This window comes from Hyperoodon ampullatus (assembly GCF_949752795.1).
Source record: "Hyperoodon ampullatus genome assembly, chromosome: 11".
Lineage (NCBI taxonomy): Eukaryota > Metazoa > Chordata > Mammalia > Artiodactyla > Ziphiidae > Hyperoodon > Hyperoodon ampullatus.
The window spans coordinates 86,189,490-86,208,815 of NC_136924.1; the positions used below are offsets into that span (position 1 = coordinate 86,189,490).

At 37.2% G+C, this 19,326-nt stretch overlaps 1 protein-coding gene across 2 annotated transcripts in view; it reads right to left on the reverse strand.

The window, feature by feature from the left end:
• The window catches only part of PDE3A (phosphodiesterase 3A), a gene marked incomplete at both ends in the record, with an annotated part of 307,728 nt that overhangs the window by 37,920 nt on the left and 250,482 nt on the right, over positions 1-19,326 (reverse strand). For both annotated transcript variants that reach the window (XM_079715862.1, XM_079715861.1), the window contains 3 exons: positions 10,222-10,346; positions 15,764-15,918; positions 17,899-18,156. In XM_079715862.1, the coding sequence (XP_079571988.1) occupies positions 10,222-10,346; positions 15,764-15,918; positions 17,899-18,156 (538 nt within the window). The remainder of the gene's footprint in view (positions 1-10,221; positions 10,347-15,763; positions 15,919-17,898; positions 18,157-19,326) is intronic.

Here is a 19,326-nt window from a genome sequence, read left to right on the forward strand (position 1 = left end):
GAGAAAAAGAAAAAATAATATATATCTATATATATATATAAAAAGGAAGAGAGCAACCAAATCAATAAACAAATCTACCAATGATAATAAACTCTAAATACTAAACTAAGATAGACATAAAACCAGAAACAAATTAGATGCAGAAAGCAAATCCCAAGTCTACAGTTGCTCCCAAAGTCCACCACCTCAATTTTGGGATGATTTTTTGTCTATTCAGTTATTCCAGAGATGCATGGTACATCAAGTTGATTGTGGAGGTTTAATCTGCTGCTCCTGAGGCTGCTTGGAGAGACTTCCCTTTCTCTTCTTTGTTCGCAGAGCTCCAGGGTTTCAGATTTGGATTTTGCCCCACCTCTGCGTGTAGGTCGCCTGAGGGCGTCTGTTCTTTGCTCAGACAGGACGGGGGTTAAAGAAGCAGCTGATTCGGCACTCTGGCTCACTCAGGCCTGGATGGGGGGGCGGAGGGGAGGGGTATGGAACGCAGGGCAAGCAGCAGACACCAGCATGACGTTGCAATAGCCTGAGACGTGCCCAAAATTGAAACTCTTAAGCTTCACCTTGGACTCCTTTTAACTCAGTAAGTACCAGGAGAGTACTCAGGCCACTGGGCCAATCTCCTCTGTGTGCCACCATCTGAAGACAGGATGCACAGTGCGGGCATCTCCACAGCATGAAATACGAGGAATTAATCATCATGAAAAATCAGTGGCAATGTTGACAAGTTCAGTTAAAGCCTTGGTGTCTTGGAGTAACTTCAAAACAGAAGGATATTATTATTATTATTTTTAATTATTAGGGCCTCCCTGGTGATGCAGTGGTTAAGAATCTGCCTGCCAATGCAGGGGACACAGGTTCGATCCCTGGCCCAGGAAGATCTCACATGCCGTGGAGCAACTAAGTTCGTGCACCACAACTACTGAGCCTGAGCTCTAGAGCCCGAGAGCCACAATTACTGAGCCCACGTGCCTAGAGCCCATGTTCCACAACAAAAGAAGCCATGACAGTGAGAAGCCCGTGCACCACAATGAAGAGTAGCCCCGGCTTGCCGCAACTAGAGAAGCCCACACACATCAATGAAGACCCAACATAGCCAAAAATAAAAACAAATAAATATTTTTTGGCATATAGTTGATTTACAATGTTGTGTTAATTTCAGGTGTATAGTAAAGTAAATCAGTTATACATATTCATATATCCACTCTTTTTCTTTTTAGATTCTTTTCCCATATAGGCCATTACAGAGTATTGAGTTCCCTGTGCTAAACAGCAGGTTATTATTAATCTATTTTATATATAGTAGTGTGTATATATCAATCCCAATCTACCAATTTATCCCCCCACTCACCCCTGGTAACCATAAGTTTGTTTTCTACATCTGTGACTCTACTTCTGTTTTGTAAATAAGTTCATCTATACCCTTTTATTTAAGATTCCCCATAAAAGTGATATGATATTTGTCTTCTGCAGAAGGATATTATTTTCTCCTCCCATTTTTGTTTCTTCTTGGCATTCTGATCTGATGATATCAATAGTTAACAATTTCTCACGTGTTTGCCCTCTCTTGGGTTGTGAGGTTTTTAGCAGCAATAGGATCTGCCACTGTTTTCAACATTAATGTACCTGGAGCAGAGATTTTTAGCAGGCATTGGTTGCTTAAAATATGTCAAGGAAGAAGATGCATTTTTGAGAGGCAACTGGCTTTATTAACCATCCATGTTTCCAGTGAAACTAGTTTTTGTGCGTCAAACAGTACTTTGATCAGCATTGTTTCTGAAGGAAACATTTAAAAATGGAATATGATCCATTTCAGATCAAACAATAGGCCTCAAGCTCAAATTATAAGTGTGGATATTTGTGTCAAACTGTGTTTACTCTCGATTGTGAAAATTTTACAAAACGCTGGCTTTGATTTCCAAGTGCTGAGGTTTGAGGACAGGATGCTGTCTTTTGAAGTTACTCTCTCCAAACACAGAGAAGGCAGCCTGCACTAAAACTGAAGAAAAGAGAGAAAATACTTCTGAACAACTACCTGCTTACTAATTTTCATGGTTGCCTGGCTGAACAATCTACTGTAAAGCAAATGAAATGAAATCATTAAAAGTCATTTTTCTGTTGCTCACCACTCCAGGGAAATGTACAGCCAGAAACATTCACATCATTGAATAATATGTGTGATGACCTGGCAGCTGGCCTACTTTGCTTCCAGTGTCCAGTTCTCTCAAAAGTTTTATTTGCCACACCCAGAGGTTTTCTGGCCCACTGATGGCCAGGCTTGTTGATGGACTTTTGTAATGTTTAAGTTTCTTGCTGGCACTGTTATTTCTTGTTTTGTTTGCTTTAAAAGATGAGAAATTGTACTCTTCCTTTGATTAAATGTGGAGGCCAACTACCCTTCCTAGTCCTTTTCTCAATATTTCTATTGATTCCTGATCAACAGATCAATCCCCTGCCTTATACTAAACAAATGAAACCACTTAGACTCAGGAAGATTAAATAACCTTCCCAGGGTCACAATGAGAGTAAACAGGAGAGTATGGAGTGAGCCCAGCTATTCTTGGTAAACTGTGCTTTATTAGCCCATTATTCTATCAGAAACTGCCCAAGGAGGGAGAAAAATTCATTACGTTTAAGGCTGCCTTTGTTTTGCTCTTTACAATGACATGCCTTATGGTTTTTGTTTTTATTTCTATTTCTGTTGAAAAGGTTTAGCTATTTTACCAAAGACACCGATGAACCTTCTCATTGCATAATTTCCTGAGCCAAAAGAAAATTAAGTTCCCTAGATTTTTAACTCAGAGTTTCCCACACAACCTATCATTCTGTGCAGCAAGCACACACATTACAGGTGTGCTGTGAAGTACTAATGGTTGTACATTTTTTAAAAAAGAAAGATCTGATTTCGATGCTCCAGAATAAATTTAATTTTTAATATTATCTCTAACATTCTATAATTAGATTTTCTTATTATAATTTTATAAAATAAATACAATTTTTCACCAAGCTCTAAATCCCTTCCCATCTCTCCACTGCTACATAACATTATCATTTTCACACATATTATTACACATATATATGTGCTCTCATGTAAGAAAGGATGGAAAGGGCTAGTTTATTTATTTTTTTAATTATTTATTTATGTACGTATGTATGTCTGCACCGAGCAGCATGCGGGATCTTAGTTCTGTGACTAGGGATTGAACTGTGCCCTGTGCAGTAGAAGCACAGCGTCCTAACCATTGGACCGCCAGGGAATTCCCAGGGCTAGTTTAATTTAGACTATTTATTAAATTAAGGCCGACTGAGTCTCCAGATCATCTTAGACAAGCAGCTTAACCATTAAGGAGCTGGATGCTGGTACAATGTGGTTTAAAGGATATCAAGGTATTTGCACAGAGTAAGTATCTCAATGATTTGTTCATTTAACAAATAATGATTGTGTGCCTGATTCCAGGGAGTAAAGGATGCAGTAGTGAAAGAAATAACATCCCCTGCTCTTATGGAGTTTTCAGGGGAGACAGAAACTAGAAAAAGAAGGAGAGGAGAAGGAGGAAGAAGAAGGAAAAGAGGAGGAGAAAGAAAAAGTTGGGGAGTTCTAAGCAATATAAAGAAAAAATAATACAGAGGGTAGAGAACAGAGAAGACAGGATGCACTAAGGGTAAAATCTGAACGCTGGATGAAATAAGGAAGACACTTAGACAAGTAACGGGGAAAGCATGTTCCAGAAAGAGGGACCTACCTGGGGGGTGTCACAGGATCAGTCAGGAGGTCAATGTGACTGCAGCTTAGCAACGAGGAAGAAGAGGGCAAGGAACGTGGTCAGAGAGGTTGCTGGCAAGGCTGCGTGGGGCGCCCAGGTCAAGGCTAGGTTTTCATTGCTGCATCTGAGACTCCTGACACGCATTGCTTTAGGTAATTCCTTAATTATTTTGATAACTAACTGTGAGTTTGGGGATAGTTTTCTACCACTTTTTAAGAGTAGTTGAAAGCCCTTGGGAACACCATCCATTTCTGTCTTGACACGATATATTTCTGAAGGTAATTTATGAGAGGAGTGATTTTCTTCATTGCTAATTTTTAATAGCTGCCAGCTGATCCTCTCAGAGATGTGCAATTCACTCTTGAAACACAAATTGAAAAATCCACTCGATGATTAGAGTTCTTGGAACTCATGTATTAACTAAACTTAAACAAATAAGCAGAACTTCAGACTCCAGACTCACTGCCTGGGATGAAATTTAAAATAAACCTTGTAACAGAGGAAAAGCGCTTTGCTTTTGCAGTGCTGTTAGGCTACGTATTTTGAACGTTCCTAACAAGCAGGGGTCTTGGCAACACCATGAAGAGCGGGGGTATTTTTATTCTCTAGGTGAGAAGATAAAGGTATAAACATATACATGTCTTTTTTCTCAAGCCAAACTATTTCTCTCAGTGTGCCTTATCATGGTTTGCTTAAAGTTTTAAAAACAGAAAGGGTTAGGAATGCCGTAGGAAATGGCCATATATTAACATATATTAGTCTTTACATAGAGAGATATAAGTGCAGATAATAACCAAATACTCTTTCTAGAAAGGAGAGACTGCAAATAAAATTATTTCACAGGAACAGCATATTCTTGTAAGTCTTCAAAAACGATTATTCTCTAAGATTTTTTTAAAGTGTAATCATGTCTAAAGTTAGAGAGATGAAGTTTATGACCTTTGAAGTCTCACCCAACTTTCTGTTACACACACACATCTATACATTCATACACACACACACACACACACACACACACACACACACACACGTGAAGGAACTCTGATGAATACTCATGCTCTCAAACATATTTATCTTTACTTTCTATTTGAATAATTTTAAGAGACTCCAGGAAAAAGACACAGCACATGAAATACAAACTTTTGGATGATTCAGACCACCCTAATGTGAAATACTTAAAATTAAAATATGACTTTAAAAAGTTCTAAAGTACCAACTCCTTTGAGTAATTGCCTCTTTAACTCCATGCTCCTGTGAACAGGAGAAAATGTGTATCAAGACACAAGGAACGTTGGGCAATCAAAAGGAGATGATAAATAATACTGGAGGGAAATGATTTAAGTGAATCCATCTGTTTGTGTTGTAAAACTCAGTTTTAGTTGAACGAAAAAAGGACTAGTATGTCTGATAAATACATGCCTCTTTTCCACACCCACAGGAAAACAGACAGCCCTAATATTTTTCCAAAACAAAAAAGTATCTAAAGTATAGAGATGCCAAAAAAAAAAAAAAAACACAACGCCATAATTAAAGTTCTCTCTCACTTCAAATTTTCCATAGGCAAAACTCAGTCTAACTTGTAGGTGTAGAGATATCTGTAATAGTTGTAATAGGATGATAAGAATCATAAAAATTATAGGAATCTGGAAAGGGACTACTCGCTGCAGATGTGATAAGCATGAAATTAGAGAGATTATAAAAGCAGAATGACAGAAAGGCATCTCGACATATTCAGTGACTCATAATAGAAAAGCAAGATTGAAAATGCAAATTATATTTAAATCTCCCATTTTTAGGCTTTAATCAAAGGACTCCTGTGTGATTTCATCTATTTATTTTATATTAGTAACTGCATAATAATTGGTTGCGTTTCAAATGTTTAAATGAATGCTGACTGATGGAGCCAGAGGAAACACTGTTTACTTGCAAAGAACAGATTTCATTAGTCCCGTCTGGAAACAGGTCATTTATCTTCCAGTGTTTCTGGTCTTTCAGTTTATGCTTGCATCCCCCTACCTCTTTTGCTTCCTGCTTATTTTCCTCCTTAGATTCTCTGCACACTTTATTTAATTCCATTTCCTTAGACTCCTTGCCACATAAAGGGGCTTTTCTCAGCCCCTTCCCACAGTTTTCTTGAAAACTGGGTGGCAACCACTGTCACTTACATCACACCTACTTAGGGAATCAACCCCAACTTGCCATCTATGCAGGGAAACCAGCTTCCAAACAGAAAGGCCCATCTGATCAGGGAGAAGTATGATTGAATTTCAGCTCTCTGATTCTTGCTGGATATTTTTCTCCCTTTTGGCAGGCTTTCAGGGATTTGTTTAGTTGAATTCAGCACGCATAGGATATAGGTTATTTTATAAATATTTAGCTCTGCTGTGACAGCAGTCTAAAGATGGCACAATGCAAAATCCCTTCCAAAGTAATCAGTGATGGAGTTTTTTTATGTACTTTAAGGCTCTTGCCATTCCCGTGGCTCTCATCTCTATCATCTGCCTTGGTGGTATCTTCCGTGGACATTCTTTTCCTTTCGCACTTTGCCCTTCTTGAGTGCAGGCATATGAAGTCGGGGGCAGGACACAGAATATGAAGCTGTTCCTCATATCTGTCCCATCATTTTCTCTGTTATTTCCAGTGAATATGCTAACCATAAATTTCTATCTTCTTGACTTTACCATGTTGGTTATTTTAAGAATTTTAATTTTATTACCTAAATGAAGAAACTGAGAGACAGAAAACCAAATCCTTTCATTATCTTGTCCACAGTCAAGGAAAAGCCCCCAAAATCCTAATTTTAAATTATCTTAATTTGTCATCCTCAATTTTTTTTCTAGTAAGTCTTTAGGACAAAAGAAAGAATTCTGGACTAATTGTGTGGCCTTGGGCAAGTTACTCAATATTTCTGTGCCTCAGTTTCCTTATCTGAGCCTGTCTTCTGAGCTATACAAGAATGTAGAACACAAATTCATACTTCATCTCTCAGGTTACATATTATTATTGTCTAATATTTTAATTCTTTCCATTAAAAATCTTTTAAAAATACCCACAGATCTGGAAATACTATTATTTACACATATAATGTTTGTCTGGATGGAATCATGGTTTTCAAATTTATGTGTTCACCATTTTTATTAGATCTCAGACTTTTTCTCTGCAATTACTTTTTTTTCTAGAATACATCCATCATACATTCCTTTAGTTAAGATCTGGTAGGTGGTAAGGTTTTGACTTACCTGAAGTTATCTTTAACACATTCCTAGTCTTCTGAGATAGATTTTCCCTACACACAATTTTAGGTTGACTAGTATATTCTCTCAGAACTTTGAAGAAAATATTTTCCTGTGTTCTGACACTCTTTATTTGTGACAGTTCAACTCTCAGACTGACTAAAAAGTAATGTATCTTTTCTCTGGCCAACTTTAAGATTTCTTTTCATCTCTGGTGTTCTGTAGTTTCACTGTTTTGTGTCTATGTGTGAATTTTTTTTACTCTTTCCTCTCCTTCTCCTCAAATAGTTTATGTACCCTATCCTCTACTAAAACTTTGATCATGTATATTACACTTTCTAATTCCTTCTCCTATATCTCTTAAAGTCTTTTACATTTTCCAGTTTCTCATCTATGTTTCATTCCATGGAATTTCTTCACATTCTCTGCCTTCCAGTTTACTAATTCTCGCTTCAGTAGTCTTTTATGCCATTTAACGTATCATATTTCCCTGATTACATTTCCAAAGGACATTTAGCTGCCCTACAATTATGTCTTCTCTCATTGCTATTTTTTATGACCTCATGTTTTTCTTTAAACATTTGAGTATTTTTTTTAGCACTTAAATATCTCAACCCTTTTAGAGATCTGAACAGGTTTTTTTTTTTTTTTTTTTTTTTCTGTTTTCTCTAACTCGTGGTGCTTTCTTGCATGTTTACACTGATCTTGGTTGTAAGCTCCAATTTGTTTGAACTTGATATGTTGGGGTTGCATGGCCCTTAACTGGTGATGCTCTCCTCCAAAAATTATCTGTACATATTTTTGTAGGGAGCCAAGGGGTCCTTCTGAATTAGAACCACTTCAGTGCCCCTTTAAAAGTCTCAGGTTTAATGTGGAATGCTCAAATTCAGTTCTTCCATCTTGCTGGGGTCCCAAATGAGTCTCTGCATTCCTGAGCTCATCTGCATTTGCCCTCAGTGCAATCCCAGTTTAAGTATTTGCCCACATTGTCCTGTTCCTGACCCTAGTGAAAGCTCATTTCTAATCCTCAGGTCATTAATAACTTGTAAGTTACCAAAAAAAAAAAGTAATGAACATTTCTAAAGAGCAGAGAGGACCAGATTAATTTTTGGAAAATCAGATTACCTTTCATGGTTTCTTTCAGTAATGCAATGCCAATAAAATGGTACTTTGTGGAGGAAGTGTCTTCCTACACTCAACAGTAGAGATTTAAGCCAAGTCAGTGCTTAAATGGTTTCAAGGAATAGTTACCAGTATAAAGTGGGTGATCAAAGGGGAAAGAAGTACTAAATTTTCTTTTCTAGGTGTATGAAACAACAACAGAAGTCCTTCCTTAAGTTAGTCTTTCCTTTTAAAATTAAGTTTATATTTCAAGGTGGTCTCTTGAAATATCAGTGGAATGTGAGTACTGGTTCTCTAACCCTTACAGAAACCCTGCCATTTCAGGACTTCTGCTTCTGGCTATGATGCAGTAGTTTGTGGTAAATCCATGCTTCTTTGAGAACAAATAGAAAAATTGAGTTAAAAATTTTAAAAGCGATCAAGGGAAGGCAAACCAATTCTGAGAGACTAGGTTTCCAAATAGAAGAGACCCTCAGAAGAGTGAGCCAAAACCCTGTGAACTGTTCTTCCATTCAGAGCATTATTTACTGACCATTGGCATGGAACAAAAGGTTAAGAATCCAGGCAGAGGGATGCAGTTATTAGGAAGGCAAGCCAACAGAGCTTTTAGTAATGTCATGAGGCTGATGACACAAACATTGGAGATTGGGGCTGCCATGGCAGCCAGAACTTGAATGTGTAACAGCCCAGTGGGAAGAGGGCGGCTTTCCCCTTGAGCCATTTGGGGAATTCTTGAGCTGCTTGAAGATTAAGAAACTAAGCAGGGAGCTACTGAAAATCTCAGTCGAGTTTTCTGCAACACCGAGAGGTGAAAACTTGGAGTTTGAACATTCCAAGAAGGAGAGGTCAGAGTAGATACCCCAGACTCTCAACTGAGATTCAAGGAGGGGGCCAATTTGGAGATGGAATCTGACAAAAACTGTATTTCAGTTTTGAGTCAGCAGAGATTCTGATTAAATGAGGTAATCTTCCCTCCAAATCATTTTACTTTCCTACCTGAAACTTCATTGATACCTAAACTCCTTACCACAGCTCCTGGGTCCCATACGGCCTCTGTCCAGAGACTTGCTTTCATCTCCCATTCTGCATTCAGGGCTCTCCCTTTCTTCTTGTTAGCTTTGCCAGCCATTTAGAATCTTAAGTTGCTGAGGCTTTCCCTCACCAAGTTGGGTCTTTATATCTCTTTTGTTATTTGAAAGTTTCCCCTCACTTCCTTATCATAGCCTTTAACACACTATGTATATAGTAATAGCTGTCCATCTGTTTATAGTCCCCACTAGAATGTAAGTGAGAATTCTGTGAGAGGAGGAACAGGGTCTGGTTTAGTCACTGCCGCTTTCCACAAATTAGTTCAGTGTCAGAGATAGTGAACACTCCACACGTACTTATTAAGTGATGCTTGAGGGAAGGGAGAAGCTAATGCTTAGAAGCACACGGGGTGCACTGACACCATCGTGGAAAACCCCATGCAGATCCTAGATGGGAGAGATGACATCAAATTTCATTCTGTACCTGTTTGAAAGAGAAGGAAAACCTCCTACCCACGGTACTCTTGGGTCTTTTGGTTGCTGGCGTGTGAGCTTTTTCAAAGGGCTCGCAAAGGTTCTGAATTGTATTTTCTCCAAATTTAAATACCTCTCCTTTTCTGTATTTCTATGTTTGGGGGGAGGTGAGTGACACAGAGTAAGAATTTCTTTGAAAAATTATAATACATATAGTAAATGAAGCATTTCCTAGAACTTATAAATACCATACTTCTGGAAAATAATTTTCTTTTTTAACAGACACTAAAAATAAAATTGAAATTTGGTAAGTACTTCATTAGCTTTTATATTATAAGATGATGCTTCCAGAGATTATCCTTAACAGTGACACTGATTTCCTACTCATTCAATAAGTTCAAGATAGGATATTTGGTACAGCTACCTTAAAAGAATCTGTATCATCATATAAAGTGGAAATTTAAGTAACTATAGTTGGTTATTGAGGCTTTTGCTTTTTAGAAGAGTCAAACCAAGCACACCTGAGTGTTTCAACACTTGAAGCTTAGTTCATTCCACGACTGCACAGTCAATGAGTATGAGCTTTTTCTCCAATAAGTTACTTACCTGGTCGATTTTGCTTTTTAGCCTTTACGTGGTTAGAGGCAGCAACAGCATAGGACGAAGTGAAGGATCTGCTTTTGGTCAGAGTCATCATCACTGAGTTTTTCCAAGAATCTGGATTAATAGCACTATAAAGACAGGATATAAAGAAAAATGAAGAAATTATTCATCAAGTATTGGGGCGGACCTTACCAGAACCAACCATCATTTCCATAGTAGACTTTCTGAGTCATGGTCCAGGTTCAGTGACAGAACCACTTTACTTCCAAATGACAAACAAGGTTATCTAAATTCAATCTCTGCTGCAGGGATACAGTACACACTCTTTAAGGATTCTGGGTTAACAAAAGACAAAAGATACTTTTACTGTTTATCCCATTACTAGGTATCAATCACCTTCTCTTTCTACTTCTACAATCATGTTCCTCACAGATTTTCTAAAAACATGGCAAGTTAACTAGTTAAGATGCAGGTGAACTTACATTAAATATGAATGGCATAATGCTTCCTTCTATACCCTTTTTAATTTATTATTCTTGGTGTAACTAAATTAAAAAATCAAGTGCTTATAAAATCATTCAAAGATAATACTCTTTGCAGTATTGTGAAGGAAAAGGTTAGTAAGAGGTCTTTTAACCTACCATTTCTTTTACTGATGATACCCTGGAAAGAAAGGGATGATGAGACAAATTCCCTAGTAGACACTAATGACAGACCTGCTACTAAACATACTGATGCTATTTACTAGAAGAAAGGTAATGACAGTGAGGCTTCACCTAGGGAATGCTTTTAGCTGGATATCCTTGGTCTGTCTAGGTTATTACTGTAAATAAATCTGGAATCAATAAATCTCTGGAAGGTTCGGATGGAGAACATTACAAAACACCATGTAATTAATGGGATATAAATTTTGGAGCCGTACCAAACCAAAATTTATCCGCAGGCATTGCTCAAAACCTTACATGCTGAATCTGAAACAGAATCTATTGCAATTTGAGAGAGAAAAGAATTTGGGAAGTCATGTGGACAATCTTGGACCGCTGCAAAGGAAAAGTGTTTGGTTTGTGTTTGGCTGACACCGGTATGCTTTCAAGCTTTAGTAAATTTGGTACTGGGTAAAATCCATCATATGCATGAGGATAATTGGGCAATTTGACCTTCAGCCAATCTTAGACTGGCACTGTAAGCAGATGTACCTGGTCTCTCTGGGTGACTTGTAAATAAACCTGAAATGGATGGAATTAAAGGGCCATGAATGGGTGGAGACTGTCATGTAAGCTGTATAATTAATGAGGTATAATTTGGAGGTATTCTATAACCAAAGTGGCATCCTCTGTTCAAGCCTCATTATGTGTGCCTTGCTTACAATCGTGCACATTATGTCCAAACCAGAACACATGCTAACGTAGAGTAAAGGGACTTTTAGGGTGTTGTACTATCAGTTTGAGACCTCTCAAAGGGAAGGATGCTGAGCATTTGTTGGCTACTTCCTCTATCCCTTTATTATTAGTAAGTTTAGCAATGGGAGAGATCTATAATTTGTGTTGAGTCTGATTTGACATTCTGCCATTTGTTACCTCATTTCTTCTCTTTCTTTTTCTTTTTTCAGAGAGATGTTTCTTTAACTGTTGACCCAGGTATTTTAAAACTTCATCTTTTCTGCTTATTTTAAATAGCATTTGAAATGTGGAATGAACTCCAGCAATTATCAAATACAATTAAGGAAAGCCTACAAAATAATATTTGTTTCATATCCTTCTTAGAAATCTCATCCTAGGCACTTCACAAATGCCTGGAATTTTGAAACAATAAAATCAAAGAAAACTTTGAATCTGAGATAGATAAGTACACCAATTATTTCCTTCTACCACTATTCTTTCAACTCCTTTTGCTGGATTGATTGACTCATAAGACTTAAAAAAAAAAAAAGACTTACTGTGAAGAAATTTTATGTAATGTATATGTGGCCTAGATGTTTCCTTAGCACATTGTACAATAAATGGGTTGTGACTTTTCTATGTAGACTTTTAAAAGATAAGACCTTAACATTAACTGAATTTATTTTTTTAATATCTTAAAAAGTTATATTATGAAAGCTAGCTCAAAAACTGCCTGCTACTGTTTTATACTTCTTTAATAAAAACATTTAAAATATGCTCATTTTGAGAAGTTTCATAAAGTGCAATAATGGAGCATCTTTAATGTATGGGAAGTTAATGAACTTCAAGATAAATAAAATTCCAGCTATATATCCTTTCTTAACATAATAAATATTAATTTATTAAACATATATTATTCATAAAATAACAAATCAATATATGTATAGGTGTGTGTATATGTGTGTGTGTATATACACACACACATGCATACACACTCTGTAATTTACAGGTACTTTCAAATGCATTGCTTTGTGTCATCCTTGCAATAGTTTTCAGCTGCCTATTAAACTTCACACTCTTGATTCCTGTTTAAATCTCATGAATATGTAATGATTTGAACTCCAGGGAGGAAAATAGTTTGGGGAAACCTTTACTTGGTCTTCCCACACTAACACAGCAGGGGAAAACTATCTGTGTGTCTGTTGTAGAAGATCTCAACCCCCCTCCACAAAAGTGGATTTTATAACCTTAGTTCTATCTATAAAAACTTCATCCTAGGTCCTAAAAGTCTTCCCAGGTCCTAACAGTTTCTTTTACTGAGTTTACAGCATTCTTTCTGCCTAATATACAGACGCAGGGGTCAGTCAGTTCCAAGGGCAACGTGAAATGATTAGAGTATGATTTATTTCAGACTTTTTAATTTCTCTCAAGCCTATTTTTTTAAAGCACCTACTGGCATTCTTCCACCTAATTTTACTCCAGTTGTGCCACTGTTCCCTTTTTTCCTAAGAATTCCTTCTGGTGAGTACCAAGGCTCTGGATACACATCTCTGAGTGATAGGGCCAAGATTCTGATTCTCAATCCAGTGTCTTTTCACTCAGCTGGATTTAAAACTACCCAGGAGTAAATCATCCAGCTCTGTACCTAAAGGAATATAAGCTGAGGACTGTTTCTACTTTTCACTTCTCACTCTTGTTCTTCTTTTGATCACTGCAGTCCTCAGAGAGCCTCAATGAAAAGACAGACATGGAAAGGAAGAAATAAAAGGGCTGCCAGGGAAGAAACTTCAAAGGCTAAAACTCAAATCAGTTTTGAAATGAGTCAGCAGGTTTAGGAATAGGTCTCCTAAGTGAAGAGGTTTTAAATTTGGTTTATCATCAGGGCTGGAGGCTATCTTTTCACTATTTTCACGCACGACAAAGGATGAGTCAACCAAAACTAGCTGTATTTAATGGTGGTACCATTGCTACTTACTTACACATGGTTTTCCCTTAAAGGGCTCAAATTCTCTTCAGAATGAATCTTATGTCTTTATAATGGTGAAAAAGTTGTACCATTCTCAGATTTTATATCAGGACTTTTAATAGGATAGTGAAATTAAGGAATAGTAAGTTAGACAGTGGAAAAAAGCATACCCAGGCAAGACATCTATTAGTATTTTTGGGACAAAGAGAATGAATGGGATTGTATGCTATTCCTTATCTATTTTGAAAATATTTGAGCATGAGTATTTATTTCATAAAGCAGAATGACAAAATCTTTAGGAGTTAAGCTCATAGAAGTTTTTGAAAGCTTCTTCCTCACGATGATTTCAATGTCAGCCCCCAATCTCATTTAACTAAAAGAAGAGAGAAGTAGGAGAAAAGAAATTTGATGAGAAATAACAAACAATAACACAAAGAAATGTGGCATTTAAGAATGCTTGAATGGATTTTTGGTAGAGTCATTCTACGGAAAGTAAGTAAAGGAGCATTCTTGCCAAGGTGTGTTGGTAAAATGAAGATATACACTGAGAACACAAATTCATTTTCTTAAGCAACGAATATTTAACTATAATTCCCTACTACTTATCAGTATTTGCTGCAGTAGAAGTCGACAGTGGTCAATATTTTCATAGGAAAATATCATCAATGACTTGTCATTTTAAACTTTAGGAAATGTTCATGAAACAGATGGGGTAACATCCTCCTGTGGTGATGCTTAAAAGTTTTACAAACATCCAGGTAATAAGACAAAGTGGAATTATACTGATATGTGAAAGAAAGAATCATTCAAAATTGCTTCTGATTCTATAGGTTAATTAGACTACCAATAATATGTTAATATGGAAGAAACCAATTATGCTTTTAGTCAACAAAGCAAGAGAAGTTAGCCATCATTAAATTGTTAAGATTTGAAAGGTTTCCATTTCTTTGCCAGTCTCAGAATGGTGCTTTACATATATTCAAAGCCAAGGTCAAGAGAAAATCACTTCTAATATTGCCACCATGTAGTTCAACAAAGATGTGGTAATTTTTCAGTCATTAGGTAATTAATAAAATTAATGCAAATGTTTCACAAACCTGAAATCATGTGGTAAATGTTCTCATAACTATTATTCACATAAGCTATGGTATTTCTATTCTAAATAGAAAAGGACAAACTCAGTAGCTCCCTCTGAAAACACCTCTTTCATGATGATGTTTTCTTCAAAACTCTTTCTAGATCTTTGTATTATCTTTCCTTTAGCTTTGGTAACTCTGACTTTTCAGTCACTTTGTAAAATTATCACTAATATACTAAATAAAGTTTATTCTATTTTTATTGAGGTACAATTGACATGTAGCATTATATTTGTTTCAGGTATATAACATAGTGATTTGATATTTATATATACTGTGAATGATCATCACAGTAAGTCTAGTTAACACCCATCGACATGCAGAGTTGCAAAATTTTCTTTTCTTCTGATGAGGACTTTTAAGCTCTACTCTCATAGCAACTTTCGAATATACAATACAATATCATTAACCACAGTCACCATGCTGTACATTAAATCCCCAAGACTCATTTATTTTATAATTGCGTTTGTACCTTTTTGAACCCCTTGACCCATTTTGTCTACCCCCGACCCCCCACCTCTGGTGACCACCAATCTGTTCATTATCTAAACAAAGTTTAAATTACCAGCTGTTTGAAGATATTTAGGTGCTGTTAGAATGATGATCTATTTTTTGATCTGATCTTCTGCCTTTGAAATAATGCTAGGAGAGCTGCTCTGGTGGGCTGGGGGAAATCTAACAATCATTTGCAAATGTCAGGTTGGATACCTACCTTTGATTTAAAGATTCAATGTAGATCTCAGTCTAGGTAAAACCTAGCCCACCTTTATTCTGGGCTCACCCTTTCCACCCAAAGTGACAGTGGCAGGCATCACCTCAAGTCACTGTCCCCATTTATACTTAAGGCCATACAACACAATTTAAGCCTAATTATCTGATGTTAATCCCTATACTGCTCTGGATTTAAACCATACACCTTTTTCATTTTCAAAGCTGGCCTCCAGCCAAATATAATTGGCTGAGCCTCCCTTCTACTGTAATTTATAACTCATTTTTGGTAAAAAAAAAAAAAAAAAAAAAAAACTTCTCCAAGACATATGAAACCATCAGGAGCACCGCCTAACCTGGATGAAGGTGCTTCATGCAGTTTGATGCTGGCGCTACGGTCCCTCCGTACTGGGGCAGGCTCCAAAGTGGGCAGACCCGTGGCTGAGGTGGTGGTTGTCCAAGTTGATGAAACTCGTCTCAGCAAACCAGGGGGCAAACTCCTTCTCAGGCGCTGGGAAGAAGGAGCATTGATTTTGTTACCAAGCATATTTTCTATCACTAACTTCTATATAATGAAACAAAATGACAATGAATTTATTAAACTACATTGGTTGAATATCATTTATCTAAAATTTGGGCACTCAGAAATTCAATAAGAAACTCTGGCCAAAATCAATGAATATTATAAAAATAACATTTTGGGGATCTTCATTTCAATGTTTACACAAATATGGGATTATGGGAAATGAGAATCAATTACCTTTGTGACAATTTTATAGTTAAATTAGTTCAATAGGGCTTATACAACTATACACACATCATGTTAGTTAGTTATTATGACCAGTAGATTTTCCTCAAAAGACACTCGTGTGGGACATGGATTAATTTTTATCATCTAGCACAACAGTAGTCGCTATATCAAAGTGTTTATTGATTTATTTTTAATTTCTTGATTCACAAATGACAGGAGCTAAGGGTAAGAGTATAACTCACAAGATGTATCACCTCTCTTGTGGTTAACATGACTTAAGACAGGGAAATGGGTAAAGTCATTAGGACCAACTCCTCTTAATAGAAGACTCTGCTGGTCAACCTGTGACCCTCTCTTTGTTATTTCTTTTCCTACCATATCCTAAGTGGGATCTGTGGCACCATCAGCACTTAGGCATGGTTCTGAGCTCACCAGCATGAGCACTGGCCCTCTAACGAGAGTATTAATCTTAAAAAATCAAAGGGAAGGTAATCTAACACAACTACAGCAATAGTTATAAGAGGTAGGAGGTCAATTCATTTTTATTTGTGGCCAGTTACTCCAAGGAGCACAATTGTGTAGGCAGAGTTTAACAAAGACTCAGTCTGCTCTTCCTGAAGATGGTAAAAACTCTGAGAAGTGAGGATATGGCACCTCAGGATTCAAGAAGACCTCTGATACTAAATAGTTTCCAAAATCTCTTAAAGATCTGGATATGTATCTTAGAACGTAATTCAATAGGAAGAGAAAAGGTCAAGCACTGTAAATATTAGGATTATTGTCTGTAAATCTGTCACTGACTTCATGTCTCTTTTGAGGCCCAAGGGAATCAGTTACTCTCTCCCCATTCCTTTATTGTTATATTATGCTTAGCCGTATCTTTCTCAGAGAAGTAGATGTTCGAAGGAAACTTAAATAACTTAATTGACAAAGTTGTGTGAAGGACACTGTCCTGAATCAAGAGACTCATAATGGCAAAAACACAGATGTGACTGACTGACCACCAGCTCCAGAGGACAGCTACTTGTTTACCAAATAAATAAGTGTGCTGGATGTACCTGAGACCACTGAAATTCTGATTCTTTTTTTTAGTCTTTAGCATGACTTGTTTTTAACTAATACTGAGGTCTAAACTGGGTCCAGAACCCTATTCCCTAGAGCTTACTTTTGTAAAACTCTTATATGTTATATGTAAGAAGAAAATATATGAATCACGAAGGCCATCTTTTACTTTAAATAATCTAACATCAACTAGAACTTTTCTAAGTTCAAAACTTGTTGGGTTTCAGAAAGACATGAGGGTACTATGAAGGCTACCATACTAAGAAATCAAAGAGCAAAGGAATCTTGTGTTTCAGAAGGCAATGAATTTTAAACAGAATCCACAAGAGTGGGAGCAGGGATTTCTGCTGTTTTTTTTTTTTTAATTTTTTATCACCACTATATCTTTATCCCACAGAACAAACCCTGGTATAGAGAAGAAAAAAATTTCTTGAACGTCTGAATAAAAAAAGGTAATGCAAAAAGGTAAATTTTTTTCATTACAGAAAGCTATCACATTTAAGGATGGAAGTCTTTATGTTTACATTAGTATCACTTTGGTCACCATGACTGACAGACACATCCTTGGGGAGTCACTGATATGAATCTCCATGTGGGTTTGAGGTGATAAGAAAGAGGCCCAGGAGACAATGGGAAGAAACAGTTTCACCCTTTCAGGAGCATGTCATTCATACCTACCTTGGGAATAGCCAGCTTGTCTTTTTCAGAGCTTTCTTCAGAATCAGAGCAGGTATAGTTTTCACTGAAGGAAACGACGGGGTTCACTCTGGGCTTGTGAATGGCCTGGATGGTGAGCTGCGTGCTGAGAAGGTTGCTCACTGCCCTCAGGGACGTGCACACGTTGGGGGGCAGAGAAGGGTCTGCCAGGAGGTCGGTGATGAGACCGTGAGCCTCGCCCATCACAGCAATATCCACAGTGATACTGGTTCCTGGAGACTGAGACACCAAACACAGGAGGTCGGGCGAGAAAGGCCTGAGGCTGGAGGCACAGGGAGGGAAACTGGGCTTTTTCTGAAATGCAGACTGAAGTGACACTAGGGTTGCAGTAAAGTAACATTCAAATCACATTTCTGTTTCAAATTTTGCCAAAATTTGCCATGGCTTTTGCCAGTTTTGTGTTCAGGGCACATTTTTACTGTTAGAACCTATGGAGGCACTTTGAAGAGATACAAAGATAAACACCAGTTTTTAAAAAATAGAAAGTATCAGGAAACAAAAAAAAAATTCATATTGATCACTCCTTATGAAGAGCTCAACATTTTAATGTATATTATTTAGAAAGTGTCCATTGATAGATGAATGGAAAAAGATGTTTTATACACACACACACATACACACACTCACACACACACACACATATATATACACACACAAAATGGAATACTACTCAGCTATAAAAAAGGAATTTCATTCTGAAAAGCAACACTAATATAGTATAAAATTTTAATTTTAGTAATATTCTAGTGTGATATTTGAGCCAGGTGTGTGATAATTATTCAACTAATATTAGAGATAAGCACAAAAAGCAACTCAACTTGTTCAGATTCACAAATTGTCCCTCTTGTGGTTGGTAAGAACAGAAATTTCAGTTCTGGAATTCCGTGGCACATCTGTCCCATTCTGCCAAACTGCCTATCAGATTCAGAGTTACTACTCTATATTTGCTAAAGAAATGAAGAGCATTAGAAACAGAGGACAGGACCGTTCCTCACCCTGCTGGTCAGGCAGGAACGTAGGCGGGAAGATGTGGGAATAAGGGAGAGCATGGGCAGGGTCAAGGTTAAGAAAGTAGGTGAAGCTTAAAGACGGCATGCAGATGACTGTTAATATTGGAATGCTACCACAGTATGAGGCACGAGGAACCCACAGAACTGTAAACTGAATAACACAGTGATTGGCGTGAGGTTCTGGAACTTGGCTACTTACATCCCAATCATGACTTCCTGACCCTACCACTTTCTAGCTGCATGATTTGGCAAGTTAGTAAGCTCTCGGTGCTGTGACTTCTCCATCTGTAAAATGGATGTAGTAGAGTACCAACCTCAGAAGGTAATGATAAGAAGTAAAAGGGAGATTATAGGTAAAGCACTTACTGTTGTGCTGTAA